Consider the following 26,087-nt stretch of genomic DNA (forward strand, 5'->3'; position numbering starts at 1 on the left):
GGTAGCTGGAGTTACAGTAAATTCTGCAGATTCCCTCCCGCACAGCACAGGACCCATGCCGACACTTTAAAGGCTATAGTGGCATGATTGCTTTCTCATTTTTTTTCTGTCTCGGCCCTCACAATGTCTAGTTAAACACTGTTAAATACCTATCCCTATGCCCCTCCCATCTCCAAACCCACTGAATTTCACACGCCCATTAGCATCTGTGCTCCTGGTCCCAGGAGGGCTCCTATCTGTCAGTGGGAAGAAGATTGTTTCTGCCTCTTTTTTAGTCTGGACTTTCCAACTTACCAACACTATATCATCTGCAAAGACACCCTAGAAATAAGGGTAGCTTTTACAACCTAAAATGCCCAAAGCTTGCCTTATGACTGAGAAAAGTGTAGTTTAGAGGAGACTGTATTGCCTTCACTTCTTCTGCATGGATCTGGGTCTCTCAGAGGGAAAGGAACGCTGGTCCCAAAATAACCACACTTATTTATCATTAAATCACTAAGGATTTGGGTCCAGGTGTCAAGGATGGCCATTGCTTTCCCCACAAGAGACATCAACCACTGACTCGTTTCCTCTCAAACTCCAGTTCCATGTCTAACTGGAAACACAGAAATCCGTGCTTGCTGGCAGGAAGACAAGAGCTGAGATGGAGCCGGAGCTGAGATGGAGCTGGCTGACAGAAAGGCTGTTCTTTTCATTTCTTTTACATTGTAGCAGTCTCCCATGGCTAGGATCCAGGTATCTTGTAGGCCTGCACCTTATTAAACTCCTGTTTGATTCAGAATTTACAGCAAGCGCACCTGGAATTCTTCAAACAGGAACTAGACTTTGGTTCATTTATTCACAGAAGAGACTGACATATTGATTGTGTAGCCCACAGCAAATGCCCTCAAAAGCCAAGAATAAGATGGTGGCACATTTCTTTTAATAACTTTTCTTAGTTTATAAATTCAACTGTGCCGACTTAACATCTGCTATTCAACAGGCATGCCACCACTTAAACAGGATGTACCCATAGGCACGCCTTCTCTATCTCTGCCTGCTTTGATTGCGTGTGACAGAAACCATGCTCAAAGTACTGGAAGCAGAAAGTGAAATTGCCACAGGGTTACTATGTATCTAGCAAAGTGGAAGATTTGGATTCAGTTGGCTGCAGGAGCAGATGGAAACACTGTTAAATAGGAAGCTCGTTTTTCTGTGTACCCTGGGTCACGTAGAGGGCACCTCCACCACCACCAAACAGAAGCCACCTAGACTGGCAGTGTCACATGTGGCTGCTGAATATTCAAATCAAGTTCTAAGTGTAACATACAATAGATGTCAGAGACATCATGTAGGGGGGATAGAGTGAAATATATTAACTTCTACACTGATTACACACCGATCTGATGGTAGTTTGGACATAGTGGGCTAACCGAAATATAATGTTAGCATTTGTTCCGCTTGTTTTCACATAGCCAATAACAATTTTAAATGATGTATGTGCCCTGGACTATATTTCTGCTGGACAATTGTGTCTTTCCAGAGAGTTTTCCCAGATGTGTACAGCAACTTCAGTCCCCTCATGCTAAAGCTTCTTTGGGATGCTGCAGAGACAGTCACCAATCCAATATGTCATGCTAGCACGTCCTTCCAATTCACAGTCACGTCTGCTTGAACTGGCACGTTTCCAGCTTTCCTTTTGAACAGAGATTTAAACATTCACACATGTCAAAAGTATTTCTTGAGCCCCTGTTCTGTTAATAAGACGATCTCGCATTAGGAACTGGGGATACAAGGTTGTCGTCTTCTCAGAGTTTCTTCTAGAAGATTTGGCCCTCTGTTTTCATAAATCTGGGCTTAGTTCTAGACATGTGCCTCTCCATGTGATGTATCTGGTCCAGTATCAGCCTTTCTGGAGAACCCAAGATGAATGAAAACACAGCCTTTCAGAGTCGCCATCAATCCTGTGTTGTCAGAAAGATTCAAAGGCTGCTAATCTTGGCAGAAGTCATGACCTTTTGCTGATGTCAGTTCGTGTTTTTCTTCCTGGTTAATGGAACCAGATTGCTGAGTCCCCTTCTCTGACACAGAGTTGTGAAGGTAGAATTGTCTCCTCCTTGTCATGAGCATCTCCACTCCCCCAAATACAGCTACACAACTGAATTCTCCCTCTCATGTCCATAAAGAGCCATTCCCTAGACTCCCCAAAAGTGTAGTATGGTGAAGCCTCTGAGTATTTTCTTCATTCTAAGTAATTTTTAAAAGTATGACGTACAACTAGCAGCAGGTATGCATTGTACAGGGACAACACCACTATGTGTTCCATGAACACATATGTACAGCTAACATGTAGAATATGAGCAGAACACCACTTGTCTCCAGGACAATCCCTTCCATGGCACCATCCCTCCCGCCTTCCCATCTCATCCCCAGGATAACCACCACTCACAGGCTTCTGAAGCCACAAGTTAGTTTGTCCAGGTTCGAACTCTCTGTAAACAGTATGACAACGGTTTCTCACTCTCGGGTACAGGTTCTTGGGCGCCATGTTGTTCATGAGCTTTATCCATGCTGCTTTGTATAACAATATAAAATATGATTACACAAAATGTGTATAACTCTGTATGTATAAAAAAATTATAAAAAGAAAAATATAGATAGAAGAAAAGGAAAATGAAGATTATAATCCCAACGCAGTGACAGGAGTGTAATCTAAACACAAGGCGGGCTGAGATGATCAAGGTGTTCGAGGCCAGCCTGGAAGCAAAGGAGTCCTCTTGCTTACTGCATAGTAAGATGACTCAAGGAATGTGTGCATAAAAATACTTGTAGTAAGGGTTGGTTTTTTTTCCTCAAAATTTAGACCATATCATACAGACAACTTGTGGTCGGCCATTGTGCTTATTACCCCAACATGCTCTAAATATTAGTCATCTGAAAGAGCACACATGTGGACTTGAACCAAAAGATAATATACAAGAGTGGAGAAACAATTTTCTAAGTTAAAAACAGATCAGTATTTATATTAATTATCTAGGCTAGTCTAAATTCTGTCTGCCCTAGTTAGGCTTCTAAAAGGTTCCAAAACTGACTCCTGAGTTGCTAGAGAAATCAGATGCTTGGGACCCCCTTCTTTCTTGATGACTTTTCTAAGTTTCTGTGTAACTCACTCAGGTATCTGCTAATGTGTTAGAGATTAGGAACTGCTCAAATCCGAAAGTGCTTTGTTGGAATCTCCGTTCAAGTCCTGGCTCACTCTAGACAAATCTGTAAAAATGTCCCTCATTTCTCAGACAGATAGCTGCTCCACATCTGTTTGGGATCATAAGAATCCTTACGTAACATTCTGAAGTCCTTGAATGAAAAGTTCCTTGGAGTTGCTGACTGTTCTTAAAATTCCCTCAGCTAGTGTTACGGACATTGTTATGGATAGAGCTGCCGAGCTGGGTTATGAACTAGACTGGAAATGTCGAATGTTGAAAAAATATCTGCCATTTTTGTTTAAAAACAAAACTATCTTCTTAACTTCCAAATGCTTGCACTATAAAATTAAACTGCGGATATGTGCGTGCGTGCGTGCGTGCGTGTGTATGTGTGCGCGTGTGAGCGTGTGTGCATACATGCATTCGTGCATGTGTGTGTGCGTGTATGTGCTTGCGTGTGTGTGTTTGTGTGCGCGTGCGCGTGCGTGAGCATGCGTGCATGTGTCTGTGTATGTGTGCATGTGTGAACATGCGTGCATACATGCGTTCATGCATGTGTGCCTCTGTGTGTGTGTGTGTGTGTGTGTGCGCGCGCGCTCTTGCTAAGCCTTCATTCACATGTGGAGTCTTCACACTTCTGTCTTGAATTAGAGAGCTTAGTTCCTGAGGACAGTTGGGTCAGTAGAGACCTGATCAGTTCTGCCTTGTCAGGATGGGAGAAACGTTTGACTGAATTATCCATTAAAGTTTCCGTTTGTGTCTGAGAGTCCCCCAGACACTGTTAGGCATGCCTGGGGACTAGGATTCAGTGAAGCCCAAAAGGTAGAGATGCAGTCATTACAGGTATTCTCAGAGGGTGGATGTTAGAGGCTCCCTATCTAGTCCTGTTTCCTCCATTTTCAGTTGGGACTGAAGCCTGAGGAGGCCACAGAGGGAGCTTGGAAGTTTATTCTGATGTTTCATCAATGGCTCAGGTGTCTGCAACATTCACGAGACAGAGAAAAAAATGAGGGCCCTAGTGTACCAGTGCTGTTCCTGGCTAGATCTGAGGCCTAGCTCTTACCTGGGCCAACCCTAAGTACCAATTTATTCTTTTCCAATTAGGGATTTTGAGGAGAATCTGTATTTTATCTAATCAGACTTAGAAACTTGGACTTAAGCTAGAATGTCTAGAAATTCAGTTTAGGAGAGATTCACTAGGTGTTTCCCCCAAAATACACCGTCTTGGGTGGTTAAATCTATGAGATTAACCATCACTGTCATTAGCATACCACACCCCTTTTTGTGGTGTTCTTTTTCAAACTTGTGTCTGATGACCTCTTTACCCTGCTTTTCAGGTTTTATTACATTTCAGTTATATCTGGTATCAGCTGTTGGATCTGCAGTATACAGAAATGCCGAGACTCGCCCTTCCAAAACCCTTCCGGGGTCAACTCCTAGCATAGTCTACATCTAGGAAATGAGAGTGTTTCCAGTTCGCTGAGAACCATCTTGGCCTTGAGCAGAAATGGGGTCTGAATCATTGCCTAAGAGAGCTTTGTAGATTGTCACAGTTGGCAGCCTCAAGATTTGAGCTAATCCTGGAAATTCCTTAACTTCCCAGAAAGAAGGTTCCACAAGGTCAGGCTGAGGCCCTTGGAGAGCAGATGGAACAGAACTGGCAATCTGTGGCCCTTACAGCTGGATGTGGAGATGAATACAATTCCCCCCAACCCCACCCTGGAGACACTGGCTTTCAGGGGATACTTATTCTTTATTCCTTTTACTCTGTATAAAGAAAAGTTTCCTGCAGTCTCTGTAGGAATAGCAAGCAAGCAACACAGTTCCCATGTGAATGAAAAGATCAGGCCAACAAAAACAACCTAATTATTAAAAAAATGTGCTTCCTCTGGTGGTTGCATAGTCAGTCCTTTATCTCTGGTCCCTGTAACCAACCACTCCCTCACCCCAAAATATCATTCCTTATTATTATCCAAGGTCATTATTCTTGTGGCCAGAGCTGCTCCTACAAACAAATATTGATTTTACTGTCTCACCTCTCCAGCTCTTTGTCGGACGATCAGCAAAAGCATCATTCAGAAAAAGTAAGTGTTGAAGATGAGAGAGATGAGCTATGGCAGGTTTTCTAAATGTTCAGGCTTAGGGAGCTCAAGTGCCAAATTATAAACTCCTGAAACCTGTATAATCCAATTTTGATTAGCTTGAAGATCAGTGCTTTTTTTTTTATTAAAATGAACTTCTGTGTAAATGGAAAACTGCCACAACACGGTACACTGGACCATTGTTCACACAAGGAGGGAGGGGGCTGGCAAATCCTCTATCTGGAAAAGCCAAATCAAGTCCTGTTGTTCCCAGGCCGTCCCATACTTTGGGGGATTTAGTATAAATTCCACAGAATATAGGGTGTGTCTCTGGTTCAAAGTGAGGCTCAGTTCATGACGCAGTTTGCCAGCTTTTCATTTTAAGTTCTTCCTTTATGGCCCCTTCAGTATCTTCCTGCTCCCCAGGTCTCCATTTCTTTTTGCCTTACTGCACCAGGGCCACCCCTCCGCTTTGCCTTGTCATACTGGCTGGCCTGATGCTTCCTGTCGTAGGTAGATGGTGGATGACAAGGAACATTCTATAAGAAGACAAGGGTACAGCCATTTCCGGCTTACGAAATGGTCCCCAATGGTCACAGGAACTAGGGAGCACTAGAAGCAATCTTCAGAAACTCTTTCCTCATCCATCATGAAAGAGCAAGAAGAAGCCTCCAATCTAAGCATCTCAGGGAAGGCACTGAGACTCTGGTGAAGGACTTTGTCTGACCTAAGTGTCACCATCTGATAGTGGCCTCCATCCCCACTCCTGCCCTTTCCCCTCCAGCCCAGTGCAGAGCCTCCCTCCAGACACACTGATTACAAAACAGTGCTTAGGAGAAAACCCCACCCTGTCAGCAGATCAGTTTTACAAGCTGACATAGGACATGTGCACATTCAGAGTCGGGAGAGTGGCTGAGCTGTACTTCCAGTCCGGCCTCTGCTTTGCTGGCTTCAGCAAGTCACTTCTCCTTCCTTTGTCTATTTCCCCTATTGCTGAGGAGACGATAATGAACCTTTCCACCTATCAGGCTCACTGGAGTGCTATAAAGAATAATGAGGTGATATTTGTGAAGTGCTTTGAGCCCCTGGGAAAGAAGAGGGGGCGAGCTAAGCAGAAAGCATTAGGAGCTGGAAGCACTTATCAATTGAGCTGCCTAACAATGACAGGGAGTAAGAATACTCAGAAATGAGTTCCAGGGACTAGCCCTGCTTTGAATTTAGGAGGAGGATTAGTGGGGACCTAATAGGTATCCCACTTCTCCAGTTTCTTTAGTGTACCATCAGACTAGAAAAGGTAATTGCATTCTTCTATGTCCGATTCAGCCTGTAGTTTCAATTGGGATGTCAGAACATGCTTGTCTTCTGTTCTCATACTGAGGCTGTGTTATGTCTCGATTGTTAAAGCCGTGGGCATCTTCTGTCCCCCGGGGGATTTCACTTAGGGGCTATACAAAGTAGTTTCTATGCAGAGGCTGGGCTCGCAGTTTATAAGGCTTATTAGTGGAACTTCTAAGTCTAAAGTGCCTGGGGACCAATTTTGCTGAAGGAGAGAAATAAAAGGCAAGGTCTTTATCATGGTCTTTTTCACTATGTGGCTTCATGGGAATTTTCTCAGCAACTCAGATCAATGTACATACGGTATAAATGTGGGACTTTGATAGCCACTGTGGCATCCTCATGTGGGCCAAAATCGGGGGGGGGGGGGGTCTGGCTCTCGGTTAAAGCAAGCTTACCAAGTCACTAAAGATATTCTTTGAATCCCTCCTTCCCTAAAAAGGGTCAAATGAAAAATGTATATAGGTCTGACATGTATAGGAATATTTCCAAATGTTCCAGTGAGGGATCAGTTCCCACAAACCCATACTCCATTGCTTCAAGACTCAGGGCCCCTGGCAGGTTGTTGCCATTTTCAGGGCCAGTGGAAAAGAGAAAATGCAGGACTGGGAAAATGTTCTGAGCTCACATAACTCTGGGCTGACTAAACATTGAGTGGGAAGCACACAGACCCCTCCCAGCCAGCAGGAGTGGGACTGAATTTATCATCCCCCCCTGTAAATGGTACAAAGAGAGGTCATGGGGGCATTTGGAACAATGATTTTTCTGATCAAAGTTATATTAAGGAAATTACTCTGATTACATCTTAGCCCCCTGAAGTTTACAAGCCTCTTAGTAATTACTACTTCTGCAAACCATTGCCTCTCTTCACTGCTTCTCCAGTCCTCTGGCTGCAGAGGCTGCTGGACTTTCTCCTTCTAGAAAGATGAGTTCACCAGCCAGCCAGGGTTTCCTGCACTAGGTATTTGTTGAAATGACTTCTGTATCTCCAGGGTGTTCCCTGGTATGGTGGGCGCAGCTGCATACACCAAGCCCAGTGGCATCCTGTCCCCATGCCAGACAGACATGCAGGGACATGCCCTCCCCTCCTCTGTCCTATCGTGCTATGCCAGGCAGGTACACTTTGATGCCTGCACTTCTGCAGAGGCTGACAGGTTCCTTCCTAACCCATGTTTGTGTTTGTCTCAGCAAGTCACTCTTTTGTCCTCTCTCAACTCCAGGTTTCTCATTTGTTGTTTAAATGGCTCACTCTTCAATGCCTGGACTCTTTCTTCATTTCCCCCTCCTGAGGTATAGCCATTTGATCTCAGACGTGCCTCCCCCAGCAGGTTCTCAGGGAAGGAAGCAAGAGACTTTGGCCTGGACTCCTGTCCTTTCTTTCACCTCTGCCAGTGCTCAGTCAAGAGCAAGGCTGACCTGCCATGCCTGAAGAGAGGCTGTGGGATGCGGCCTTCCCTGCTGCTGCTGGCAAAGGATGCCCTCCCCCTTTCTTTTTCTCCTGGAGCCTCAGAGCCACTGCCCCAGTGAGCTGCTGGGAATAGAGGCCTGGCGGCTACTCTGGTCTCAGCCCTCCAACACAGAACATCCAAGCATCAATGGGAAACAGCAAGGTCTGTCAGCACGGCCTTTCGTCGGGGTCTTTGAGGGCCACATTCTCCACGGCCATCTGTTCCCTTTCACCTCTCTGGACAATGTCGCTTTTTTCAAGCCCAGTCCCCTCCCACCTCCCTTTCTTCATTCCGGATTTCTCCTCTCCCTCCTCCCCCCCCCCCCCCCCCCCCCCCCCCCCCCCCCCCCCCCCCGCACTGTGAAAGTAGTGTCCCCTAAGGTGACACTCTCAACCCCAGAGCAGTTTGTGACCACTGTGAGTTTTTGAGTTTTTATTTTAAAATCCCTTTGAAGTGAGAGTGTCTACTTTCAAAGTTTCTGATTGTGATAGAAACTCTTGAAAAGGATTGGGTGGGTTGGGGGCAGGATAGAAAACTTCTCAATCATGAGGAAAAATACAGAATAATGAATCTAGATTCCTTTTGGCGGGCACTTGCCTCTCGAAAGAGTCTCCCCTTAGTGATCAGTTTAAGGGAAGTTGTATATCCCCGAGGTCTTTCTGCCCTTTGTCTTATTATTGTTTTGTCCTGCCTGCCATGTTATTGTACTGTTGTTTGTTTTTATGTGTATTTGTGTGTACATGTGTGTTTGATTGATTGTTTATTGGTAGTGATCAAAGGACACCTTGCAGGAGCTGGTTGTCGGCTACCAGGGGGGTCCTAGGGATCGAATTCAGGTCATTAGGCTTGGGGACAAGCCCCTCTACCCACTGAGCCATCACACTGGGCCTGTTGTACTGTTTTTAATTTAGACCAGAGGTGCTATGAAGCCTTTCATCATGGCAGAGCCATAGGCAGCTACAGGAGCTCCTAGATCCAGTCCACCCTGGGGGCCTCCTAGGTGAAGCAGCAACCCTGGTCACAGATGCAAAGGGGTATTTGACCTAGTCCTGACCACAGACTGTGTAGCAATGTGATTCTCCTAAGGAATACTAATAATCTTTTATGTGAAACAACCTCATGAGATTTTTTATTTGTGCCACTGCTGTTTCACAAACATGATAAGCCTATGGTAATATCATGGAAAGTTTATGGAAATCTTTGCTTAAGAGTCTGTAATGGGCTGGGCAGTGGTGGCACACTCCTTTAATCCCAGCACTCCACTTGGGAGGAAGCGGCAGGCGGACTCCAGGTATAGCCCAGCCTGGACTACAAAGTGAGTACCAGGACAGCCAGTGCTACACATAGAAACTCTGTCTCAAAACAAAGAGGCTGTAATGATTCACTGTTAGGATCAAACTCAGAGATATGAGGTATCCAGGCCCAGGGTCCCAGCCATACCGCCTGATAAAGCTGAGCATAAGGCTAACACATGGTCCCTGCAGCCAGACAGCGGGAGTTTGAATCCCGGCCCTACCACTTCATAGCCATAGAAATAAAGATAAAGTTGCCTCCTCTCTAAAGGAGGAGCAACGGTGATAACTACTTCATGCTGGCAGCATGACGAAGGGCTCTTTACTTGTAGAACAGTTTCTGGTTCACACAGATGCTTCTAAGTATTAGCCATGAGTATCATCTGTCTTCTTATCCCCCAAGAACAGTATGGGTTAAAAATAAACTAACTAGCTTTCAGGGTGTTTTGGGGAGTTGGAAGGGGGCAGGTTGGTGGTGGGCTAACATGCCATGAGAGTTGGTTTTCTTCCTCTATCATGTGGGTTCTGAGGATTTAACTCAGGTTGTCAGTCTTAGTGGCAAGTGCCTTTACCCAAAGGAACCCCTAGCTGGCTTTTTCCAGGGCTCTTAACTCTATCATATGTACCTTCTGCACATTGTAGAGTTAAAGCTAATGAAAATAAACCATGAAATTACCAATGGAAATTGAAATGACTAACACAGCACCTCTGCTTAGAGATGCCATAAAATACAGGCATGTCGAAAAACATAAAGAGATACATAATCACATATCTCTGGCAAAGAAATCCAGATGTATAGATTATGATCATAGAAACTCAGCCATGATTTTAGCAGCTGGGGTTATTTTACATATTTCCAGTTGAAGAAAACCTGGAGATTTATTTTTCTTTGGTGTCAGTTTCTTGACTGGATTTCCCAACAATAGAGAGGGAATTTCATCAAAATATCTTTTCTAGAAAGGCACCGAGAACTCTAAATGAGAAATTATATATTACGGTTTATTGAGGAAGAAGAGGATATCTGGGAAATGGCGTGAGCTGAGGTTGGTAACTTTTCCCTCCCAGAAGGAAATAACGAAAGGAGAAATAATGAGTTAGACCAGGGGCTCCCTCACATCCTAGTTGTGCCACTTGCCAAGTGGCCTTGGGCAAATAACTCTCTTGGCAGCTCAGCTTCCTCCCTTAGAAAATTGGTGTGGTGGTGGTACCTCCCTCACAAAGACAATATAAGTCAAGGTGTTTAGCCCCGCACCCGGAACACACTCATTATCCTAAAGTGTTACCTCATAAGTCTTTACTGTTATGTCAACTGCTGTCTGAGATGTGGGACACATTACACAGATTGGTGGTCTTGATTGCTCTCCTGACTCTGGTCATTTTTGGAAAACCCATAGTTCTATCCCATTTCTGGATAAACAGTGGCTACGAAGCAGACGGAAATTGCTTTGCTTAAGAGTTCATATTTTATAGATGTATCCTGTCTGCCTTACTACCCACTGAAACCAGTTCCCCCAGTTAAAATGACTCTGCTGACATCAGCATATCTCCCTTGTCAGTTTCCTCTCTGCCATGAGGCCGCTTTCTAAAACTATTTGACTAACCCTCGAAGATCTGGATGCCTCTAGGGAAGTAGAGACTGTTGAAGTGAGATTAGCTCCATGCCCTAAAAGTACCTTTACCCTTAGTGCACTGGGGAACACACACAGACACATACACACACAGACACAGAAACACACACAGACACAGAAACACACACTGGTAATCTTAACATTGTTGGGACCCTACAGTTTACCATCTAGAATTCACTGTGAATGTGGTACAAAGAAGAGCTTTCCTCTCTTCTGTGCCTCTGATTTGTTGTGAGCCTTGTGTTGAGGTGATGAAGGACATCTATCCCTCACATGTTTGCAATCTCTCCCATGTGTACACAACCCTCCAAAAGGGAAGTCTGGCAGCTTCTCCTAGCCTTGGCTCAAGGAGACCCTGCCTGCAGATGTCAAACAAAGGCAGGCCACACTGAGGGAACTGAGCAGCCTGTGTAGATAGGGCAACACTCACGCTCTGACAAGGACACGGACACAGGGAGGCCTTCATGGACCTGAACTCTTCAGGGATCTGCTTCCACTCCTCTCCCCTGCTCTGTGCCTTCAGGGGCACAGACGTGTGTGCCGCCCACATTCCATTCTCTCTGTGCAAGAGTGTATACTGATTCCTATCAGTCACTCTGCTTCCCAGAGGGGCAATTGAGATGGATGGGAGGAGAGCATAACAATAAATCCTCACATTCGCGCTAGGTGATAATTAAAAGCATTCTCCACTGTAGTTTGCTCTCATGCCAGAAGGGAGGCAGCTGGGCCAACAGAAAGGCCTGGACTCAGGCCTCAGCGATGTATGCAGCAAGGTGGGCTACAGTGGCTAAGTCTCTTTGTCTCTGTCTCTGTCTCTCTCTCTCTCTGTCTCTCTTTTTCCTCCCTCCTTCCCTCCTTCCCTCTTACAAAGGAGGAATGATTGTACCTGAGTCTTAAGATCAAAGGAAAGAAACTTCAGTTGACTCTATCATACATACAACCCCAGAGTTAGAGACACCCGAGGGTGTCTGTCTCCTGTCCCTTTCACTTATCCTGACTCCCTGAGTGTTCCTTCCCCAGTGACAGAGGACTGCTGAAGCACTTTGAAGAACTTCAGGCCAAGAAGCATAATGAAGGAAACACCTTAATCAGAGTCTCTAAGTGAGGGACCTGGCCCATTCTAGCCCTGACCTGTTTTATGCCACAAACTGTCAACTGTCCCCCCCTCCACACTTTCGGGATTTTTTGGGTGGCGCCTCCGACAGCAGCTCCAGACAGATGAGTTATGGCCACTCTGAAAAGCACTCTCCTCTCTCTTCTCTCTTCCCCTTGGGAGCTAAGATGAGGATAAAGTCACCAGACAACATTTTTAAACACTGGGTCAAAGGGCATTCTACAGAGCTGTGTCTCCAAGATGAAAAGGATACAGAATCTGTGGCACAAGACACCGAAGATTTCCCAGTGCAAACACACCTGGACCATTGCAAACAGAAATGCAAAACCCCTGCTACGGGTGCATGTGAATGTCCGTGCGTGCGTGCGTGCGTGCGTGCGTTCGTTCGTTCGTTTATCTGGGCAGTGCCGGTAGAAATGCTGGTGTCTTAAATTTGGGATTTGAATCCTGGAGTTCCAGATTCAATACCTTAAAGAGTTAACCAGGTGATTCTGATGTGAGAAACATTTGACTCAAGCCCCAAGTCCTGCTATTGTGAGTGGCCTAGTCCATCCCTCACAGTTAACTTACGTTTTTACACAGGACGTTGTAAGAAAACTACAGTGAGCTCAGGTACCGTCTCCTAGCTGTTGGCATTCAGCCTCTCCTGTTTTAATTTCTGGCTTACTGTCATTATCCATCTATTTTGTAATATCATTAAGTTGTTACTGTCTTTGTGACACCTTGTAGCTGTCATGGTCTTCCATCCCCCTAGCCTTTCGTTTGTCTCCCAAGAACAACAGTTTCTCTTATATAACCATAATACATTTATTCTTTCACCCAGGAAATTAACATTGATACAACACTGTAATCTAATATATGGGCAATATTTAAGTGCTGCCAGGTGTCCCCAGTAATGTTTCTATGGCAGGTTTTCTAGAGTTCAGTCCAGGATTAGACACTGTGTTTAGCTGAAATGTCATTATGTATTAAGACCTTTTAGTCACTGGTTTCAAAGAAATATTTTTCTTCGAGAATATACTTCCTGATAAACCACATTTCTTTTTTGCCTCCTGTGCTTGCTGCTTGCAGAGCCAATGAGCTGATGTGGGCATGAAGTAGGAACTGCTCACATAGGTCTGTGTCCACATGAACTAAATGTGAAGGGACTGGCTCCCAGACCTGGGATTTCCATTTCTTTGTGAACTGAGTTCCCAAAGTCAAAGCATAGCTTTCAGAGAGTCCCTTGCTTTTCAGTTCAGTGGGTTATCACATGGTTCTCTCACTGTCTGAACTGAAGCCTGAAATGTGTACAACTTTTATATATTTTCTGTGGCTTATGTCTCCCCAGAAAGAGTAACTGATGAAGGATCTGCCATTCTTTAACCTTTCCCAGTTCTCTTCGAAGGCAGTTGTCTGAGGAATTTCTCTCAGCCCAGCAGTCAGGGTTCCAACCAACCTGATGTTAGACTGAACAGCTGTGTTCCTTCTCCATTAGCCAGTGTTTCCTGAAACAAACATCAGATGGTCAAAAACAGAGATGATGACCATGCATAATGCAGATTTACTGAGACTGCAACTCTGGTATCCTCCTGCCGCCTCAGACGCCATGATGGGAGCAGGAAAACAAAGCTCAGACCAAGGCAGCTGTTAAGTGCAATTTGAAAAATTCACAGCAAGAGGATAGAAATACATTCAGGGGCAAGGGACATTTCATGTAAACATCCTGGCCTATTTTAAAAGAACATGAATTTTTTTTTTAAATGTGCTTCAGGTTTCTTTAAATAGTTCAGTTTTTGCTTTTTTTTTTTTTTTTTTTTTGCTAATGTTAGCTTAAGGATGGTGTGTGTGTGTGTGTGTGTGTGTGTGTGTGTATGCGAGTGTGCATTTACTCTAAGTGAATTCATTGTTAATTAGAAGTTCTCCTCAGGGCTAGAAAGATAATCAGCAGATAAGAACATTTGCTACACAGACATGAGGACCTGATTTCAGGTCTCCAACATCCACATAAAAACCTAGGCATGGCCATGCCTGCCTGCAACCCAGCACAACAGTGGGTCGTTAGGGCTAGCCGCTAAACTCCAGATTCAATGTAAAAATCCAGTCTCAATGGAAAAGCAAGATACCTACTGTCGCCCTCTGGCTTCTATGCATTGCATGGCTGTGCACACCTGCTCACACAACTTCTTTTCACAGATTGAGAGACTTCGTTTCAGGTCCTCCTTTAGGACTTTCCCCTCAAATAGAAAGTAACAGGGAGAAACCAGTGCTCCTGGGTCAGGGGCTCCAGTGAGCTCCTGGGCAGTGTTGCCAGCTGAACCCATGAGAGGAGAATACTTCTTTCTACTCAGACACTGGGACTATTTCAGTTATTTTTTCCCTAGCTATATTTAAAGATATTGATGTGTGTCACTGCAAGCACAGCACAGAGGAAGCCCTACATAGTTGGGATAGTTTGGTTGCCAAATGGGATAGTCTTCAGATTGACCTTTTCTAAGAGCTAGCCTCCTCACCCTGATTCCAGACGGTTTCTACACAGAGACCCTATTAGATGACACCTGTGTTCACGCAGAACAGTCCCAATTCACCTCTGCTGTCCTGTTATGACTCGAATGAGCCCATCTCTATTTCAAAAGTATCTCAACTGGATAACTTACATGACCATTCCACGACTCTGGGAGAGTATAAGTATTTTCTCCCCATACAGAAATCAGTTGGGTCCATTTGGATGATTTGCACTGGTGCATACCAGGCTTTATCCTAGCGATTAGCTCACCCCCGCTTCTGCTCCACCTGCTGCTATGGGAGATTAATCCACCTCTAAATCTTGCATTCCAGAGGTGCTGAGTACTCTACCTTTTATGGCTTCTACTTCACTTTCCTTAGTCTCCCCTGCAATGAGTGTTACTGAGACTTGAGTCAGGCAGAGTATGTGACACAAGCAAACACTGGACAGCAATTCATCCTTCCCTCTAGCTAAGAGAGCCTGGAGATGACAATTTCCTCATGACCTAAGCAAAGTGGCCTGCTTTTCTAGCAGGTCACTGGGCTGTGAGAAGATGGTATTGGGTGAGACAATTGTTAATGTGGCTTTATGCCTCAGATCCTTTCTTTGTAAATCTGAAACACTAATAGCTTCCAACTATTTTGAGAATCTCAAAACTCAGAAGATTATAAATAACACAAGCTATTTCTTCCTCATCTAAAATGGCAGCAGAGACCCTATGGTTGCTTAATAGACAGCGTGTGGTTCCTGGGCCAGTCTGTGCAACTGATGGTTTTTTCCAGTACTCTATTTATAGAGCTAGGTCAGAAATGTCACTTCCGTTGGAACTTGACCTACAGACGATTGTCAGTTTTAGAGACCCAGGGAAATAAGAGAGCACACTAAATACAGCTGGTTCACAGGTTCAGTTAGTGAATTGCAAGCCCCCAAGGAAATTGTGTTGGAGAATAAATTTTTGAACCTTGCCAATCTCTTTATTTGCTACTTTGGCCCTGTGGCTTTATGGAACTCGTAGGTCACCTTGAATCCTTGTTTTAAAACTACTGTGCCAGCTAGTATTCCATTCATCTTCAACTGTGGCTGTTGAAATTATCTTTCTACTTCAGACATAGTGAAAACTGTTGCGCCCCCAACTAGGCAGCATAGACTACTTGGAAAGCCAAGGGAAGAAAATCTGAATATCTCCCCTACTTCATCTTTCTACTGGGGTAACCCAGATTCTCCATCGCTTCCCTAGATCAAATAGGTGAGCCAATGGAAACATGTCTGCCACAGCTCAACAGTTCCCTGGCCTGGTCTGGAACAGGAGAAATGGAGTCAGGTGGATGTTGATTGCTAGCTATCTGGTCCCATTCAACCACTCAGATGCTTTGTTGATTGAAAATTGTGTTTGCTAGAAGTTGGTCCTCATAGGTTGTAGTAGGTAGAACAGACTAAGAAAAACCCCTGGTCTGGGGAGAAACCTGTCATCAGAAAAGGGACCACATACTTACACTGTCTTTAGGTGTAAATGGTTACTGACTAGGACCTGGCAGTTCAGAGATAGTATGGAAGTACTGTGGGCTCAGGCTTTCTAGAAAAGACGAGGCCCTGAATAAGAAGCCAATTTTTTGCTGTCAAAATATCATAGGTTCTGGGATTTTTTGTTTGTTTATTGGTTTTGGGCTTTTGTTTTGGTTTGGTTTGGTTTGGTTTGGTTTGTAAGTAAACCCAAGAACATTTGAAGTCACTTTAAACAACTCCTTCTGACCATGGGTGAAGGTACTGAGAATTGGGGAGGTCATCCCTGAGGCTCACTACTGTATGATTTGTGATGGACGTTCCTTCTTCCAAGTGCTCTTTTTTAATACCTGCAGCTAAGCCAGAAGTAGCACCACAGGACCAGACCCATGAAGCATGTTATAGAAAGTTCCCATGGTAACCCACCATCCTTCCCTGCACTGACTTCAGTCCTGAAAACCCTGAGCGTTGTTGTTTTTAATTTCCTACTTCTCTTCTCAGGAACTTACTTTTTATCCAACAGGACAAGAAAGACTAAGTATCCAAGCCATTCACATCTTTAAACCCATGAGCTTTCCCTTCCTTTCCATTCCTATTCTGGAAGTTACCGCTTTGGTAGGTTGGTTTTAGGGGGTTGTTGTTTATTTGTTTGTTTATTTGTTTGTTTGAGGGATAGCGTTTTTCATTTATCTTTAAATATGTATAAGCCTATTCGTTTAAAATTGAGCCTTCTGCCACAGGGCAAACATGTTTCTCACATTCACTAGCAACTCAGTCTGAGCTCACAGAAATGTTTAGCAGAGAAGTCGTAAATTCAAATGTTTTCAGAAAAGAAACTTTTTCATTACAGCACCCCACACACACACACAAACACACATACACACACATACCCAGGCCCTTTCTAAATACTGACTGACACAGAGTGGTACCAGCTGCCTATCTCCTTCTAGTAACCAGGCTCCCTAACAACTTGTCTATCCTCCTCCAGCCCTGAAATCATGAGGGCTACACCCTGTGTGTACAGAGCAGGGAGACCATGTGAGAAATATGTCTTCCTATCCAGCTCCCACCAGAGGCTGGGAACTGGCTCCAAAAGATTGCAGTTCTGGGAGAAGTTTCAGAATCTCCGTCCTGATCCTCGCCACTTCATTTCCTAAGCTTTGCTCTCTCCATTAGAAGGAAAAAAACGGAGAAAACTGCGATTAAACGTCTTTTCTTCCTCAACTTTCATCTTCTGTGTTTGTATCTTTGTTCCTGCTATTTATCCGTATCAAGTGTCTCCATCTAGGGTCACCAAGAACCTCTGGTTGCCTGGAGGCAAGAATTATTATTTGAATTTTACAGATGGGTAAGCAATCACAGAAGGAGACTAGCAAGCTTGACTCACCTAACCAAGTCTCTGTGAGAGTGGGGAATAAGGATTCCCACAGTCTTTTGAGAGAGCCTTGATTTGGTGTGAATGAATTAGGCTCTTCTGGGGAACCTTACTCAACGCTTCTGCGGGCTCAAGCCTGTGAGGATGAAAAACCCCAATAATGAAAATATTTTCAAGTCCCAGTTCATTTCTTTGACTTATTTTTTATTTGTATTGGAATCCACCAAATGCCAGACAATGAAGTCATACAGCCTTGGCAGGTCGAAATATCACAGTTGTTCAAAAACGGGAGGAAGGGAAGGAGAGTGCCCCAGTTTTCAGAACTTCCACTAAAATGAACATAGAGAAGACCCACTTACCAGTTTCTTAACCAATGAGGTCACTGGGCAGGAAATCACCTTTTACAAAGAGCCAGTAAGCAGACTCTCCCTGCTTTGAATTTTGCATAAACAGCATTAATGATCATTTGTTCCAGCCCTCTCATGGGAATTCTAAAAACCCTAAGGACAGAAAAGACCACTAAGTTCTCCTATAGGAAACAGGGCCATGAACGTATCATAACCGACAGCCTCCCTACTGACCGGTCTCAAGTGATCCTACCACCAGGGGCACCTCCAGCTCTTCTCTTGTGTTTGAAGTCCTATGAACTGAACTATCTTCCTCTTCAACCAGGGAAGGTCAGCTGTAGGCCACCTAACTTGTGTGACTGCAGCTGCTAGGCCAGTTGAGCAAAGTTAAATAACTTGCCAAGTCAGGGCATGCATGTGCTGTCTTTGTGGAGACCTCTTGCCCTGGGTTATCACTGGACATCGGAACAGAGGAAGCTGACTGTGGAGTCTGAGTGACATGCAGTTTCATAGGAGTGATAAGATAGCTTGTCAGGACCGTTCCTGAGATGGGCCTTTGGGTAATCCAGGACCCTTCTCGGCCCCTGTGCACAGGAGAATAACAAAGTATTTGATCTTCAAGATGTGATGAGCCCAGAGAAGGCTAATAGAAGTAGGGGTTAGCAGCCTAGTTTTGAATCCTAACTCTGCCATTCATCAATCTATGTGACGCTGAGGAACTGACTTCATCACACATCGCTTAAGTCTGTCAATAGAACTGATAGTCTTGCTATCTCAGAGGCTGCTGAAGGACTCAAAAAAAAAACGTATACTGAGATATGAAATTCAAACAGTATAAGCTGTCTCTATTTGAGGGGTTTACATAGTACCTAGCATATAGTAAAATTGAAAGCATTGTCTTCATCATTATTAACTTGCAAAGCCTTGCTGGGGTTATTCTTACACTGGCCTGATGCTTGTAAGTGCTTCTGAAACATCTTCTCAGGGTCACTCATCCAGAGTTTTCCCTGGAAGCTTCTCTCTGTCCTTTGCTTTTGTAGCCCCTTGATTAGGACCCAAATATATCTGACCAAAGAACAGCCGAGAACAGCCAAGTATCTGCTACTGCTCCGTCCAATTCTTGTTGGCCTAGTGTTATAGAGTTTTTTTGTTTTTGCTTTATTTTTGGTTGTTTTATAACCAATTGCTTATTTATTTACTTTTATGAAATGTTTAAAACAGTCACCCATGCCCTGAACGCGTCTCTGATCTCTAAAACTATCCTTTGCCTTCCTTTAAAACTAGGACACTCCTCCAGTTTTATCACCACCAAAAAAAAAAAGTTGTAAGTTCTTAACCAATTAGTAACTCCTAATTATTCACATGTAGCCTTTTCTTGGCAAACTGTAAAGCACAGCTTCACTTAATCCTCTCACTTAGGAGATGTATAAACAGCTAGCTTCTACAGTTTGCTTGAAAAAAATGCAAACCTATTAATTTTAGCTTAAGGTAGAATTAAGAATGTAAATATGCTGTTAAAACAAGTCTATAACAGGGCTCAGCAACAAGTGGGAATAACTTATTAGTCATTTAGTCAGTGTAAGCATCCTTGTGGTACGTGATACAGGGCCTGCTGGCACAAACCAGACATGCCCCTGGCTTTATAATGTATACTATACAAAAAATCACACAAATAATATGCCACAGTAGAAAACGGAGGTAAATGAGAGAATTCTAAAAGGTCTTTTTTAACTTTAGAGGAGGAAGGCAATAATTATTATGATAAGAGAAGCAGGCATTTGAGAGGCAGCTCTGGACACAGGGTCGATTTTAGACGTGAGGTCATAACATACATTTTCTAGGAGCACATAGAAAATCTTGATGGGCATGAAGCCTATCTGTTTAGCAGAGTGCTGGTGGTGCATGCCTTCAATCCCAGCACTTGGAGGCAGAGGCAGGCAAATCACTGTGAGTTCAAGGCCAGCCTGGTGTACAGAAATAGTTCCTGGACAATGAAGTCTAACGAAGAAACCCTGTCTTGAAAAACAGATACAAACAAAACAAAACAGAGCAACAACAACAAAAACCTTAAAAATGTAAATATTAAGGGAAATTTTATGTGTGGTGCTATGGAATTGAACCCAGGGCCTTGTATGTGGTAAGCAAGTACTCTACCACTGAACAATAATAGTCTCGGGTCAAGCCAACACTTTTAAATCAGGAAAATTGACTCAAAACATTTAGTTTTGGCTTTTCTTTTTAAAAAATCAGAAGAGGGGCTTGAAAGATGATGGTTCAGCAGTTAAGAACATTCGCTGCTCTTATAGAGGACCTAGGTTCCACTCTCAGCACCCACACGGTGACTCACAACTGTCCATAACTCCAGTTCCAGGGGACCTGACACCCTCTTCTGGCCCCAGTGGACACCATGCACCCACGTGGTGCACATACATACATGCAGACAAAACATACACATAAAAATAATAGCTAAATTATGGAATCAACCTATGTCTATAGCAGAGGACTGGTTAAAGAAAACACAGTATGCAGAGACACATAGAATTTTTTTCAGACATGAAGAAAAACAAAGTTATATCATTTGCAGTAAAATGGATGCAGTTGGAGATATTTGTATTAAGTAAGTTGAGTCCCCAAAAGGCAAATACTACATATTTTCTCTTATTCCTACTTCCTAGATTTTATATGGATCCATAAAATCATATATGTACATATGATATGAATATGGAAAAGAAACAGTAAAACAAGGGTGGCTAACAAAGAAGGAGAAGGAAGAAAGGCAAAACCTGACAGCTATGGGAGAATGTGTTCAAAGTGTGGTATCTACTTGTAGGTAAATACCCTTCTGTAGCCCAGTACCATGAGTAACACGCGTACACCACTGGAGGTAGAGGAGACAGTGGAAGGGGGATGGGAAGGTTGTGTATCTCAAGGAAATTGGAAGTGAGTTCATCTCTGAGGTAAGAAAGACCTGGCCTCTTACTAATAATGAACATTCATTTCATAACCGCTCAATGGCTCTTTAGCATTTAGTATTAGATAGGGGAAAAAAACGCTGGCCATACCCAGTTCCCTGGGGTCCACCCAGATGAAGAAGAGGGAGATGAAAGACAGAAAGGGCAAAGCAGTGCGCTCCAGGGTAAAAGTTAACAGAGAAGGCCAGAAGAGCCTGTAGCAGGGAGTGGCGAGCTCTATCACCTGCTGATGAGCGGTCAAGGCTGGTGAGAACTGAGAAGTGGAAAGGTCACAAGAAGCCATTCAGTGAGGGAGCTCAGAGAGGGAAGGGCAGGGGCAGAAGACAAAGCCTGCAGAATATACTGTTTAGACATTCGCATCTTATCCTCTGGCATGGAGGACCAAAAGAATTAAATCAGGGGGTGAGGTAATCAGATTCCCACAGCTAGATTATTTATTTTCACCTTCCTCTGTTCGTGTTTTGGACTGTGTACATGTGAGCCAGGGGTACTTTAAATTGTACTCTTTTCTATTCTGTGCTAAATTCTTTATGTCTCCTTATTGAAGTCCGATTTATTGATTTCCACCCAGAGCATTCATTATCTAACCTTGGGGTTCCAGGATTGTTATATTATTGAGGGGTGGGTAGACCTTTGTCAGAGTCCTGTTCTGTGCATTATAGGATGTTCAGAAGCAACACTGGCCTCTACCTTCTAGATGCCAATAGCCTTCCCACTTAGGCATTAGCCAACATATCACCTCTGGAGGGCTGGAGAGATGGTTCAGTGGTTAAGAGCACTGTCTTCCCAAGGTCCTGAGTTCAATTCCCAGCAACCACATGGTGGCTCACAACCATCTATAATGGGATCTGATGCCCTCTTCTGGTGTGTCTGAAGATAGCAACAGTGTACTCACATACATAAAGTAAATAAGTCTTTTTTAAAAAATCACCTCTGGCTAAGACCCATTGAACATCATTCCTCTGCTGTGGTTTTTAGACCCAAGAACTTGTGGCTCGGTGGAACTGGTACTACCTTCAACTTTGTCTGTCCTGGGAAGGAGGACCACTTAAGTACTTGACCATGGTGGGGTGCAGATGAGATGATACCGTGAGGAGGTTATAAACAGTACCTCATTTTGTTTCAGCTAACTCAGTGAGCATCTATGTTCCGTCTCCTCATTGATAAGAGATGACACCTCAATGGTGGGAGGCAGAGGAGTGTTCAATGGACCCCCCTCAGGGCAGCTTCCCTGCCATGGTCAGGAGACAAAGAGGACACAAGATTGAGGAAGAAACTTCAGGGTGTGTCAGACTCGAATTAGAGGGAGCTGGATTCCCTGAAGCAGGGCTTGGCAGCTTGCCTCTGAAGAGAAAGGGGTTTGGAAGCAGGGATGGTTTCTCCTGGTTGTGTCAAAAGGGATCAGTGAAGCTTTTCAAATATGAGATAGCTGTCCACGTGCAACTTGAAGTAAGCTAGGAATTCACATGAAGTCCAGTTGAGATCCTCCTTACAGGAAAGTCCTAGAGGGTAAAGGAATGTTTCTCTTGAAATAGAGCAAACTGAAGCAAATTGGATACGAAAGGCAAAGCTCGTCCAGATTCCCTTTTTGGGTGTGGATGTACGCGGGGAGGGAGGGCAAAGTAATGTTATATGTCTATGCCAAGAGATTGATAAGGAAAACCGAGTTAAGCCAATTAACAATCTAAAAGAAGATCTACTAGTTCAACTAAACAAAGACCCCTCGTAGACAATAGCGTAGCCCTTGTGCCCTTCTGCCAGGGATGGGAGAGGTGTGGTTCTTTATGAGCAGTAGCCTAGCTGCCACACCATGCATCTTCTTGTTTGTTAACGTGTAACTGCCTCCGTTCGCCCATCGGGAGTCACTTTCCGCTAAGGCTGAAGGACCCCATGATGGCTTTTATTTAGTCCCCAGTTCCTGAGTGCCAGCCTCCTCTAATTCATCCACTTTGGTTGTGATGAACTGAGCCTTGAGTGCTCTTCTGAGTAAGAATAATGACTGAGTTTAAGTCAAATGCCATGGAAGGCAGGAGCTCTGCAAACTGGTTTTTGCTCTGTCTCCTTTTAGGCACTTCTGGATCCAGCTGTTTGGTAGCTGCACTAGGGAACACATGGGGTCACTGTGTGAACACCCGGCTGATTCTCCAGTACCTTGATTCAGAGAGAAGACAGGTAAGTGAGTGCTTCCATAGAGTTCTTCAAGTGTGAAAGTCAGAGAAAAAGATGAACTAGAAATCAGAGCATCTGAAGGTGGTCACCACCATATCTGTCCTGGGTGAGTACTGACTGACTAGAGGACCATAAGGAAAACTCTCTTGTCCTAACAGCAACTACAATCACATGGGGGAGGGAGGGCTGAATGGGAGGGGAGTTAGCCATATCACAGGAAAACCGTTTGAGAGTGGGTCCTGTGGTTAGCATTTCCTCAACATCTGTGAAAGACTGGGGACCACGCTTAGAGGGATTTAAAAGCCTCCAACTCTAAGTGATTATTCCGTTAGATATTTGTTGAGGACTAGCTAATCTGTGAGCAAATTAAATAGTTTCCATGCTTTTCCTTAGCATGTGTGTGCTTTGAGACCTTAGGATAGACAACTTCTGCTTAGTACATAAGCCCAGGTTGTGGATGCTTTTACATTGCCACGTATGCTAGTAGTTTAAAGAACCAAGTGACATCGGAGGATGCTCTGAAAGCATGATGACTTTCTCAGGACCCCTCTTTAGGTTTCTGGCCTCAAGAGAGAATCTCTCTATTCAGAAAGTAATAAACATCAACCTCCTTCTTAATCTTCACTCCCAACTCCAGAGAAAGGAATCCTAGAGCCTGATCTTTTAAAACACACACGTTTATGTCTCCTGATGCCCTGCCTCAACTTTACCCCACTTTTTGACCAGACTGAGTAGCATCTCTCAAGAAACTGGGCAAAGGGAAAAGATCGGGTGGATACCCTGATGTTTTGAATGGAGCAGATTTACATGCTAGATTTGCCAGCTAAATGCACAGAGAATCCAGGTTAATAAAGAAGGGAGTGGCACTGGTGGGCCTTTCCAGGGGAGATGAGGCAGGATGGTGTTGCTTTTATAGCATGAGATAAATTGACTCTTTTTCTAGCAAGGAGGCAGGAATCGTCAAATACAGACATAGGCATTTATTTGCCTTTTCCAGACAACTTTATGGATGTCCTTGGTTACAGACCAGAGGATTCTTCTTGATTTTCTTGGGCCTATGTAAACAACATTTCAGCCTGGACACTAGGTCAGCCCTGTTCTGAGAAGATAAAGCTGGTTATTCCATCCAAGGAAGCATTCTTGTGTAGTCAGGCCTTAGCACATCTGTTACCTCAGAGACACCTTTCCACTGTGGTTCCAGTATCCTGGCTCTGAGGCCAACACTTTTCTTGATGAAATGTATCCACATTATTTCTGGAGAACCTAATGACCATTGGTGCATCCCTTAGTTGGTGAATGTCGGTAAATTAGCAGTTTGTTGCTATCAGAGAAAGCACTGAAAATAGCAACATTCTTTGTGAATTGGTGTGGGCAGAGGTCTCTGTGACCACCAGGGCTGGCAGAGTAACAGTCCTTGTGAGGCAAGAAAAGGAAATCCAGTTAACATGACTTAGCTGGTATTGGTTCAAACTACAAAAGTCTGACACCAAGCAGCTTATTTTAGATACATTGAAATACAACACAACTTTGGAAATTAGATTATCTCAATCCTGTGTGTACAGTAAAGCTTAAGGCATGACTACATCAAAACTCTTTTGCAAAGCACATGTGACCTTGTTGCTTAAGGGCCTAGGATCTGGTGCGGTCTTGGTCATACAGATAACATAGAGGTCATCAGGCTATAAAGTACATGTGACATCCGTGAGGATGGATTCTATTCACTGAGAAACAAAGTTAAAGATAAAGGTCTAAGGAGGAAAAGTCTGGAATAAACAATCTGGGGGATTCGGGTGAGGCCTGGCCCTACAGATAGCAAAGGTCACCGGGTTATTAACTGTATATCCACTCCCAGCCTTCTCGTATACAGAACAGGTATACATCCCTTCCATCGAAGAGACAAGCCTGTGTGTTTAACACTGCTGGTTTCCTTAATGCTTATCTGTGAGTACAAGGACCTCTGTGTTCTCAACGTCAGAATTGATTCTTACACTTCGTGGACCCTACTTCTTGAAAACTCATAGTATCTCTGCCTTCGATTTGAGATGGCTTTCTTCCTGAAACATACTGATTCTGTGATCTTTCACATATACTATCATGGAATCCAGGCTTCCAGATTCTAGGTTTTTTTTTTTTTTTACTCTAGATAACATTTATAAATAGATAAAGTTAAAATAATAGTTTTGGTCTCCTTATAACATGTTTGCCCATGACTGTTTTGTCAGAGCCAACAGAAGGTATTTGACAGAACCAGTGTTATTTATTTATTTATTTATTTATTTATTTATTTATTTATTTTTGTATCTTTGGTGACTTGAAGATTTGGGTGGCTCTTGGCTGTTAGGGTCAAACACAGGCCATTGATCACAAGAAGGCACAGGAACAAAGTGTGGATGGATCAGTGACAGTCTATGAACTCATATTCCATTAAATGGGTCATTGATATGATCTACACAGGAAAATGTGTTGCCCTGGTTACTAATCAGTCAGCAGCAGACTTGAATACCTTTGAGTCTTGTTTTCAAACAACAACGAACAACTAATAAAAATATGGCCTGACTACCAATCCAGACAAAATAACATACATTTAATTTCTCAGGAGAAATACATTGTTAAATGTGTGACCTAATACCTAGGATTATAGTACCTAGGATGTAGAAAACATGTCTCAATCTGATGACCTTATCTTGCGTAGCAGATAGTGAGTTTAGTGATTCACTTGCTCTTTCCTGTGGTCTTAGTTCCTGACAACGCAGTGAAGCCATGTGAAGATAAGGCTTTTTGGTGATATGGGTAACAAAACAATCCTTTCAAGTTAGTCTAGAACTACCTTCTTATGGTGCTTCCCAGCAGGAGAGCATGTAGGGCCATTTTAGGATAGCCATACTCCTGAGACACCAACTCAAAGACAGCAGGTATTATTTGTGTGCCTGTTTGTATTTTGTGTTCCATCTGCAAACAGAGACCACTTTACCAAGGGAATCAAACTTATGGAGTGAGGATTATGTTTTATCCTGTCCCAGGGCTCCTGAATATAAGGCTTAGTCTGGGATCATGGGGCCAGCACGGGTCAGGTCAAGCTGAGCAGCCTACGAGTTAAATTGTATTGTCCAGAGGAAGGAGCTTCCCCGCCCCTTGGCTGATTATTTTCTTTACATGCTG

The 26,087-nt window shown here is 43.9% G+C and overlaps 1 protein-coding gene across 2 annotated transcripts in view; it reads left to right on the top strand.

Annotated features, from left to right (window-relative positions):
* Positions 1-26,087, top strand: part of Rad51b (RAD51 paralog B) — a 502,623-nt gene that overhangs the window by 432,560 nt on the left and 43,976 nt on the right. For both annotated transcript variants that reach the window (XM_028789606.1, XM_028789609.1), the window contains exon 9: positions 22,828-22,931. In XM_028789606.1, coding sequence (XP_028645439.1) covers positions 22,828-22,931 — 104 coding nt within the window. The remainder of the gene's footprint in view (positions 1-22,827; positions 22,932-26,087) is intronic.

Source organism: Grammomys surdaster, unplaced genomic scaffold, assembly GCF_004785775.1.
Source record: "Grammomys surdaster isolate TR1022 unplaced genomic scaffold, NIH_TR_1.0 127, whole genome shotgun sequence".
NCBI lineage: Eukaryota > Metazoa > Chordata > Mammalia > Rodentia > Muridae > Grammomys > Grammomys surdaster.